General features: G+C 50.1%; 1 protein-coding gene across 1 annotated transcript; it reads right to left on the bottom strand.

The window, feature by feature from the left end:
* Window positions 1–508: 508 nt before the first annotated feature.
* On the bottom strand, window positions 509–4,054 carry LOC111147942 (granulysin). The gene is made up of 5 exons (XM_022504200.1): window positions 4,003–4,054; window positions 3,293–3,396; window positions 2,745–2,828; window positions 1,490–1,667; window positions 509–591 (listed from the first exon to the last, which is right to left on the bottom strand). The coding sequence occupies exons 1-5, from the start codon at window positions 4,052–4,054 to the stop codon at window positions 509–511; spliced, it is 501 nt and encodes a 166-aa protein (XP_022359908.1).
* Between the last annotated feature and the right edge of the window lie 6,668 nt (window positions 4,055–10,722).

Genomic DNA, 10,722 nt, shown 5'->3' with positions numbered 1-10,722 from the left:
GTTTAATGATTTCACCCAATAAATTGCTTTATGCATTTAAGCCAGAATGAGCTAAGATTTCTGTTGCTCGCAAGCAAAAGAATCCTAAACAATACACTCCCCCAAAACAGAAAAAAAGGGGCTTCCTGCAGAGAAAAGCAAAGGACAGGTTTCTGTTCCTGATGACCGAAAGCCATCTCGGCTACAAGCCTACTGCTCTCCCCTGCTAGTCTGAGAGCTTCTGGGGGTATATTCACGGGGTACCCCAGCTCTTAGAGGCTTTATACATATTTTATGGCCCTGTCTGGTTCACCGCGAAATCCCTAGCCTCTAGAACAGAGCGGAACACATACAGTAAACGTGGACTGAATGAGTGTCTGGGTCCCCCAGGCATGCCTCCCAGCCCCTCCCCTCATACCCACCAAAGGAATGGAAGCTGTGGCTACAAGCTTGCATGACATTTTATTCTCTACCAGGGGAGGGCGCTACAAAGAGTTTGGTGAGGGAAACTGGAGGGTCCACCCTGGATTTAGGAAGGCAGGAGCTGGCGACAGTTGTTGAAGATTCCGTGCTTCTCCTGAGGGTCCGGTAAGGCCCCAGAGGCTCCAAGACCTGAAGTGGTGAGAGGAGCCTGCTGTGGGCAGGTGTGTGGGGTCTCCGGGGGAAACGGGGACCCAGAGCCACCTGCCCCTACTGAACACACCCAGAGTTACATCCTGAAACCCAGTCAGGAGCCTGAGCAGACTGTGGGGCTTTGGAGATAAAAATCACAAGCTCCATGAAGGGAAATGGTGGGGAGCTCACTGTACAGGGTGACCCCAGATCTGCAAGTCCAAAGCCTCAGTCAAGGTTAAACGTGCTGCCAGAGCCACTCAGGGGACCCTTCCCTGCCCCACGTCCCGCAGCCCTGGCATGTGCATGGACACAGCCTGAACAGCCCTGGAGGAAGGGACTGCAGGGCCCTCCGTGCCATCGGGCTTCCTGAGCCCAGTGCTTAGGCCCCCAGGGTGCTGGGCAAAGTTGGTGCCTGGCTCCCATCCCCCAAGACCAGTGCTGGGCGGGGGAAGGGAGATCAACCAGGGCTCTGATGTGTAGGAGTATCCCTATCTGAGACCACTTCCCTGGTATCAACCTCCTTATGCATAATCATCTCATTTAATCCTTATTTGAAATAGGAAATAGGGATTGTTATGAACACTGGGTGTTACAATAAGGCTGATAAATCACAGACCTGTACCCTGAAACAAATAATACATTATACGTGAATTAATTGAATTTAAATTTTTTTAAAAAGGAAAAATGATTCAAAAAAAAAAAAAGAAAAGAAAAGAAATAGAGATTATTATCCCCTTCACAGGTAAGGACACTCAGGCTCACCAAGGTGGAGCCACTTGCTCAGGTGCCCGGCTGACCATCGACGGAGACCTGCTGTCACCCCAAGATTGCCTGTGAGAAAAGCAGCACTTGCGGGGCTCCAGCCAGGAGTCCCTGCTCTCCCCTCCGCACTCACCTATTTCTGGTCTGCACATCCTGATTTTCACACAGATTTTCTGGGGGGAGTTGTCATTCTCGAGAGCCTTGGTGACGGCACTAAGGTATTTAGTAACTGTTTTAACTGTTTTGTCACATAGACACTTGGGTATGTGTATCTTCCGGCATACCACGGACACAGCCCACTTGATGGCTTCCTGCAGTAACAGCACCACAGAAAGATGGAGGAGTCAGGGGAGCTCTGCCCGGGTCAGCCCCCTGTGGGCCCCACTGACCGCGGCACGCCGGGAGTGGGACGGTGCCAGGTGGTCATGGAAGCAGGGGCCGGAGAGCTTGGGATTGACTCTCGTGCCCAGGCTCCAGCCCAAGCCTGGCCCGCACCGGCTGTTGAGAGGACAGTTGGCCCTGTCGTGTCTCAGTGCCCTGCACATCATCACCCCAGCCCTTGGCCCTCTGTGTGGGGAGCGGCGCCCTCGGCCGCTAGACCCACATGGAAGGTTCTGCTGCCAAGCTGCCTGGGTCCCAGGCCTGGGGCTCATGCTCAGGGCTGAGGCAGGAAGGTTGGGAGAAGAGAGAGCGTGGAGCCTTGGCACGTTCAATATTGAAGTATGTTTTGCTACCATCGAAGTCGGGAAGGATAAAGCTGAAAACCCAGGGCTTGGGCTGAGGGAAGGCCGGGCAGCGCCAAGAGGCTGAGCCAAATCAGGGAGCAAAGGGGAGGGAGGGAGGGTTAAACAAGTCTTCTTGGTACGGTCAGCCCTGACTCGGGGCCTGACAGGGAGCCAAGCATGTCCCACCCCGCCAGCTCCTTTAAAAGGCTTAGGCGACTTGCAGGACGGGGATTATTTTCCATCTCATTCTTCAGGTAGGAAACCAGGCTCAGAAAGCCTGAGGGCTGGGCTCAGCCAGGCAGCCAGGGAGTGGCAGAGCTGGAGTTGATCTGTCCCGACCCAGGCCCCCCTGGAACCAGCCTCGCAAAGCTCCTCCATGGACACACGCAGTGGGGCTACAGGGGAAAGTTCCTACCTTCTCTGGGTACAAGTTTCCTTTAACAGGGGAATGGAAATCACGCGCACTCTGCTTCCTACATTCATGCGCCCAGAGCTGTGCCATTTCAGGGGATTCTCTGAAGTCAGTTCCCAGACACAGGAAGGGAGCCCACAGATTCCCTGCTGACAAGCTCTGGCCCTGCCTCAGCGCTGCTCCCAACCCCTGAATCCCCACTAATGCCCTTGACCACCCTGTAGATGGTTCCCCAAACTGCAAGACCTTACCTGCGTGTGATTGTGTCTCAGGATTCTTCCCAGCTGCTTGATTATAGCCATACACGTCTTACAGGGGGTGATTATCTGGTCACCCTGTCAGAAAATGATACCCCCTGAGGTGATCTCTCAGACACCCCCAACAGCCCTTGTCAGGGCCCCAGGATGAGGCTCTGGGGTGCCTCCTAAGCCAGCAGGATCGTCTATGTTCTTTCTGTCCTTTAGGGCCTAAAGTGGGCTGGTAGCCCCCTGCCCTCGTTCCTGCTAGTCTTCCTGGGACTGACACCCCAGACCCTGCTCCACACCCATAGCACCTTAGCCAGCTCAGCATCTCCCCCTCTTCTGGTGTCTGGTCAGACCCTGGAGGACACCATCATGGCCCCCCCACCCAGGCAGGGGTGTGCACAAAATCAGCATCTTCAGCCCACAGCCCCCCTCCCTCCCCCCGCAGAGAAGTGCTGCCCCGCCTGGCACTCCCAGGGAGGAGACAATGGCGGAGAGGTGACAAGGGCGGGGTGGGGGGGTTGCTCTGGGAGCTGAGTAGGGAGCCAGCTGCCAACCTTGGGGTCCTCCTCGGCCAGGATCTTGAAGAACTGCTCCTCCTCATACATGTCAGCCACGGACAGGTCATTGTCCTCATGGGTCAGACCAGAAAATGTCAGACCTGCAGAAGAAACAACATCAGCATCTCTCCACATGTGGAAGGGGAGGGAAAGTCAGATCTCCTGGCTTCCAGGGAACCCAGGAGGTGGCCAGAGCCCAGGACAGTGGTGGGGCTTTATGAGGAGTCCAGGAACGCTGTCCTCAAATTCTGCCCTGGGGTTGCTCTGACCCAGTCTCTGTGCCAAAGCCATGCTCTCTAGTTCTTTCTGGAAAACAGGAGGAAAAGATTATATCTCCCCTACCATCATCCATGAACCCCTCTTCTGTCTCTGTCTCTGTCTCTGTCTCTGTGTGTCTCTGTGTGTCTCTATTCTCTCTCTCCCTCTCAAAAGTAAATGCACACTGGCGATTCACAGACCTGTACCCCTGGGGCTAATAATACATTATATGTTTATAAAAAAAAATTTTTTTAAAAGTACACACATAAAAACACACACACACAGATCTGACCTAAAGGAAACTTCCCTCATCTCCTCTCTGAGGTCTTTCTTCTTCTCTTGCCTTCCCCAAAGAATTCAAATCAGGTGGCCTGGCCCAGCCCACTCTCCAGAACTGTCCCTACCCTCAGCTAAGGAGGCGCTGCAAGTGGAATGGGGAATGTCCTTACCTGGGGTGGCCAGGAGCACTGATGCGAGGAGCAGGAGGGCCCAGAAGGTCATGGTGGGGCAGCTGCTGACACAGCCTCCACACCCCCTTTATGCAGGCTGGCCACCTGACAACATGACCTTGACGGGTCCTGCTTCTCATGTAGGCCACCTCTCCAGGTCACTTGGTTTACCGCAAACACAGATACCAGCTTCTGCAGAAGAGGGGGAGGATGGGTTCTTCTGAGGTTACACACTATCTTCCACCTCCCTTTCTGAGCTGAGTGGGGGGTTGGCTGGAGGGCAGCAGCTGCCCCAACCCTGCCTGGGATGTGCTAATGGAAGAGAAATCCCTGCACCTGAGGGGTCAGGTGGGGCCCTTGGCCATGGAGCATCCTGCCCCCTCCCCTTCTCTCCCCCCTCCTTCTGGGGGCTCCCTCCACCAGCCGTCTCCCGTATTCCTGCTCTCCCCCAGCCACAGCAGCCCACCGAGAGCTACCAGATTCTGCCTGATTTAGAGACAGGTCCCTCCGTGTAGATGCTGATGGGTCCTCCCAGCCCAACTTCCTCGGGGTGGTGAACCCCAAGCATGAGGACTGCAGAATCCCTGGTCCCCAGCTCCTCACCAGCCTTCTGGCCATCACCATGGAGGCAGGCTTTTCCCTCAGAGCCCAACCTGGCAGTGACGTGGTCCACAGGGAGAGACAACCTGCGGGAAGAAAGTGAGCCCTGGCCAGGGATCTAGTCCCAGCTCCCCGGGGCTCTGAGTCCTTGTCTGTGCATGAATGTCACTGGCCTTCCCCTGCAATAGACATAGGCTGCCCAGTCGTATCCGGGACCAGATAAATCACAAATAATTATTTCACATGTATGATTCCAAACATGGCATGGAATTTACTCGTTCTGTGTGCCCTGTTCACCTGACACTCACATGACCCAGGGTGTCCCATCTTTTGTCCGGCACCCTTCACCGTCCTCCTTAATGGCTCAGAGGAGGAGACTGGGTGCAGAGAGCAGGGGCCCTGACCTCAGCCACACGGGCTGCTGGTGGCACTGCCGGGGCTGGAACTCGCTTCCTACCTCCTTTGGGGTCTTTCACCCCAGCTGCTGAGACGGCAGAGCCGCCCAGCCAGGACCAGCTGGCACGGTCCCCTCAGCACCTCCCAGCCCTCCAGCCCCCCTCAGCATTCGCTCTCACTACTCCACCCTCTCCCACTGCCTGGGAATCCCTTCACAGGCTGAGGACCAAGGGTCAGCCTAAATTCTCTAAATTCTTGTATCTTCCCTGAGCTCATTCAGAGCCTGCCCGCCTCTGCGGAGAAGGAAAGCGGGTAGAGCTCTAGGCCAGCAGACCCGGACAAGCCGGGGGCACCTGAGCAACATTCCCCATCTCTTGGAGTCTCAGTTCCCTTATCTATGAAATGGGCGTAGTGTTGCTTGCACATGGGGCTCCCATGTGGCCTGTCTTTGCGCATGAGGAAGCTTTTCAGCCTGCACTGTGCCGGCCGAGGTGGGCTAATGTCCTGGGTGGTTTCTGTGAGCACTGCTCCTGTGGGAGGGGACTGGGAGGGGGTTCCTGTCCTCAGGGGGGAAATGCCCTGCTGGGAAGGTGCCACAGGTATTGTCCCCATGGGACTCCTCTGTAGCCTTGACATGCCAGCATTGCTGGTGGGTCCCCAGCTTATCAGTCTCTCCTAACATCATTGGCCACAGAACCTTCTGGTCCAGGAGCTATTATGGGATCGAGGGACACTAGCTGACCTGGTACCCGTCTCAGGATGTGTCTTCAGGAGCACTGCCACCCTAGCAGCCACTACAGCGTGAGGGGCAGCTGTCCTAGGGACTCAAAACAGAAGGACGGACAGCCAGGCTCCTCCCCAGACGGTCAGACTGAGGTCCTCCTCATTCTCACTTCCTTTCCTGCTTCAAGGTGGGCAGTGCGGAGAGTGGGCTAAGCAGGTTCACTACACCCCAGGGTGGGCCAGACTGAGCCGAGAAGCATGGGGGCCCCCAAGTCTTTTCTGGCTCTTCTCCCCAGCCCGAGGAGGGCAGACACACCCACACACTCACTACACATACACTCACTCACATCACACTCATAATGACGCACACTCATACACTCTGCAAAGTACTCACACACTAAGTGTCAGACCACACACTCACACACATTGCACATGTGCGTGCACAGACACATACACCCCATCTTTATTCCTGCCCATTGTGGATGCCACCAATGCCAGACTGAGGAGCATGGAATTTCAGCATTTTAAGTACTTTCATCTCCTATTTCTATTTTTTATTAAAAAATATTTTAGGGGCGCCTGGGTGGCTCAGTCGGTTAAGCGTCTGCCTTCAGCTCAGGTCATGATCTCAGGGTCCTGGGATCGAGCCTCACATCGTGCTCCCTGCTTAGCAGGGAGCCTGCTTCTCATTCTCCCTCTGCCTGCTGCTCTGCCTAATTGCGCTCTCTCTCCACCTCTCTCAAATAAATAAAGTCTTAAAAAATTTAAAAAATATGTTTTAATCAGTTACGAAAGTTCAAATGCAACTGCCTACAAGTTAATCGCGTAAATACAGTAAGCCTGTTGAAGATATACAGGACCATCCACTTACACTTTTAAATAAATATATTTCAAAGTAAGTATATGTTTATGTGTAATTATATACCATAAAAAACTATCTTTAAACACCTTTTTAAACTCAACAAAATATGAACCTCCTTCCAGGTCCATCTATGCAGATTTCCTTCATCATTTCCACTGGTGGCTTAATGTTCTACTCTAGGGATGAGCTATAACTTGATTCTGGGGCTCATGTGTCCACCTTTTCACAGGCACAGCAGAAGCTGGGAAAGCCCTGTGATGTCTCCTGCAATGGTCTATGTGAGTAAGAGAAATGTCGTCTTTAGATAGAGCACCTCATGACCTCAAGATGGCTGCTGTAGCTCATCCAGAGCTCAGGGCCTCATCCCAGGTAGAAAAATGGGAAGAGTGAAGCAGGAAGAGGTGACACCTATTTAAGAAGAGCAAATCTTTCCCAGAAACCTTCTGCTTCCATCTCATGTATAGATCTCAGTCCCACCCCCCAGCTGCCAAGGGCTACAAGGAAGAAAGCTGTCTGCTGGAATTTTGTTGTCACTTTGAACAAAATTGGGCTTCTGCCAGGAAGGACGAGAATGGGAATCAGGTAAGTTAAAGCAGTATGGGGTACAGGAGGACTTCTTGCTGAAAGGCCTTTGGAAGGAAGACTGATAAGACTTGGTATCTAATTGGACACCGAAAATTGAGGAGAGAGGAGGCCAAAGCTTTACCATATTTTGAGCCTGGGAAGCTGAAGGACTGGTTGCGAAGCAGGAAAAGTAAGAGAAGGAGCTTGTCTGTGACAAGTCACGTTGAGGTGTTGCGGTGTGTGCCACTAGACGTGGAACGCTCCAGGGCAGGGTTGCCTCCGCTGAATCTGGGCTTGGCTTTCGCCAAAGTTTGGGTTTTCCCCCATCCCCCATCCCACGCTGCCCCTCTACCTAGGTGTCCAGAAAGGAGCTACTACCCCTCTCCCAGCCCACCCCAGCATTGACTCCCCCAGCTCCCCCTGCTCTCTATGCTCTAACCCCATGGAAAGACTTTGGTCTAATGTGCAAAGACCACATTAATGAAGCAGAAGAGCCTCTGGAGGGTGACTCATGTTTGTTGTGGTTCTGTGGTAAGGCCAGATATTCCAGTAAGTTCTTGCCTGGGGAGTTGAGGGGAATAGCGCAAGGTTCATGTCACGAGACTCCACGCAGGTGTCTGGGGTCCCACCAACGAGCACCTGGGCAGCTCCTACCTTCTTTCTGCTCGTGGGGGTCTCACGGATGCAAGTCAAGCCCAGGCCCTCCAGGATTTCCTGTGTGAAGCTTACTGCTTTGTGTATCTTCTTCAAGGAATCTTGGCTTTCTCCAAGGCCATGAAGGTATCCTCTTGTTTTCTGCCAGGTTTTATGGTTTTAAATTTTGACATCTGGCCTGTGATTCATCTCAAGTGAGCTAGGTTGAGTTTCCCCAGTTTCAGATCAATTTGTTGAAGATTTTCCTTTTTCCATTGAATTGCTTTAGCACAACAGGGTTGGAGGGTTGTATGAAGGCAAACACCAAAGATTTGGGGAGGATGTGTAGCAACTGCTACTTCTGACATTGTTGGCAGGAGTAGAAAAGGGTCAATCACCCTGAAACTTGGAATGACGGCTTTCATGCAGTTAAGCCTCACCTGCCCTATGACCCAGTGATGCCGCCATCTGCATTTTTACCCCCACTAAATGAAAACATCTGTACATACAAAGATTACACAAGAATGACACACATATGTGACCTAACAATGATACTGCTGGATGTATACTCAAAAGAATTGAAAACAGGGATTCAAAGAGATGTTTGCATATCAATGTTCCTAACAGCATTATTCACAACAGACAAAATTGGAAACAACCCATGTGTCTGTCGACAGAAGAATGGAGTAAGGAAATGCAGTGTATACGTACAATGGATTATGCAGCCATAAAAGAAGCAAAGTTTGGACACGTGCTATAACATGGATGAAACTAGAAAGCCTCATTTTAAGTGAAATAAGCCAGACACAAAAAGGTAAATATTGTGTGATGTCACTTACATGACTATCTAGAATAGACAAATTCATAGGGATAGAAAGATTAGGGTTACCAGGGGTTGGGGGGAGGGGCTATGAGGGAATTATTGCTTAATGATTACACAGTTTCTATTTGGGGTGATGAAAAATTTGGGGGAATATATAGTGGTAATGGTTGTACCATATTTTAAGTGTGATCAACACCAATGAATTGTACATTTAAAATGGTTTAAAATGGGGGACGTCTGGGTGACTCAGTCGGTTAAGCATCTGCCTTCAGTTCGGGTTGTGATCCCAGGGTCCTGGGATTGAGTCCCGCATGCGGCTCGTTGCTGAGTGGGGAGCCTGCTTCTCCCTCTGCCTGCCATTCCTCCTGCTTATGCTCTCCCTCTCTCTCTCTTTATGACAAGTGAATAAATAAAATCTTTTTTTAAAACTTGAAAAATGGTTAAAATGGCTAATTTTGTTATATATATTTTACCACGATAAAAAATTTCAAAAAAGGAGTTTGTTCACAGAAACTTCCGTGAAGCTAAAAACTGTAAGTGACCCAAATGCACATCAGCAGGCAAATGGATGAACAAATTAAGGTATAGCCATACAATATGTGCAAAAAAACAGTCGTATCTGAAACACTGAGCATAATGACTACATTCTGTATGACACCGTTTGTATAAAGTTCTAGAACAGGCAAAATTCATCTATGGCACCGACAAGCAGAACAAACGAAGGAGGCTAGAGGAGGGGACGGGCATCCTGGGGAACAGGGGCCCACTCCCTGGTGATGACAATGTTTATATGTTGTGGGCTGGAAATTGCCTGCGGGTGTGCACCTAGCTAATCTCCTCCAGCTTTACAGGTAGGACTTACGCATTTCCCTCTATGGAAGCCATACCCAGTAGGATTATCTGACAAATCCTCCAGTTCTGAATAATCATGGCTCCTAATGAACATAATCAAATACTTCCCAAATGGATGGTATCAGCTCACACCCCCACCAATACCAGTTCCCTGGGCTCTCACCAGCATTAAATATTATCAGCCTTTATCTTGCAAATGTAATGAGAGAAAACAGCAACTGCAAACTGCAACTTACAACTGCAAATTAAGTTTAATATCTTCCCATATGTTTACTATTAAGTTTATTTTGGGGGAATTGTCTTTTTGTGTCCTTTACCCAAAACCAGGCTCTACTATTTTCTTCAATAGGTAGAAATTCCTTATGGAATAAATATATTAATGGTATGACATATTTGCTTCAAATATTTTGTCACTTCTTGGTTGACCTTCAAACTATGGTTTTTCTTATGTTTAGAAAATTTTTTCTTATGTTTAGAAAAAATGTTTAGAAAATTAAAAATTTTCTAAACGTAAGTCAAACGTGTGTCTCTCTTCATGAGATCCTTTTTTCCATTTAGAAAGTTGTGGGGAGATGGGCAAAATGGAAAAAGGGGAGTGGGAGGTACAGGCTTCCAGTTACGGGATGAAAAAGTCACAGGAATAAAAGGGACATGGTCAGTGGTGTCATACCAGTGTTGCATGGTAACAGATGGTAGCTGTACCTGTAGGCAGCCTGGCATAAAATACAGACTTACCAAATCAAATTTCGTACACCTGAAACCAGTGTAACATTCTGTGCCAACTATACTCAAGAAAAATAAATAAATAAATAAAACATTACACTTCAGATATTCTATATAGTGTAATAACTTATATATCAAAAGTACATATAAAGCATACCTTATACACTAAATATAGCCTAATGGCTTAAGATAATACTTACACCTATGAAATTATTTCAGTAAACAAATATCACATTGTAATTTTCATTTTAAATTTCATCAGAACAAAGAATTAATAGGAAAGTTTATGTCTTTACAGTCACTTTTCCAACCATGAGCACAGCATGACCTTCTGTTTTTCCAAGTCCTCTTTCGTATCACTCAGAAATGTTACAGGAAGAACTCTCAAGCACAGGCGCCAAGCTCAAGCAGTGTGGGGGCAGGGAGTGACCCCAGGACCTGCCCTCAGCCTCTCCCAGGGGAGGCCACGGGGCAGAGCTGCCTTCCAAGGAAGCAGGAGCTGCTGGGACTCCGGCTCCTCCCACGAGGGGACCCCGCATCTGAG

The sequence above is a fragment of the Enhydra lutris genome, unplaced genomic scaffold (genome assembly GCF_002288905.1).
Source record: "Enhydra lutris kenyoni isolate GAN:26980312 unplaced genomic scaffold, ASM228890v2 scaffoldscaffold18, whole genome shotgun sequence".
Lineage (NCBI taxonomy): Eukaryota > Metazoa > Chordata > Mammalia > Carnivora > Mustelidae > Enhydra > Enhydra lutris.
The sequence above is the reverse complement of the archived record's forward strand: the minus strand, read 5'-3'. Positions and strand labels throughout refer to the sequence as shown.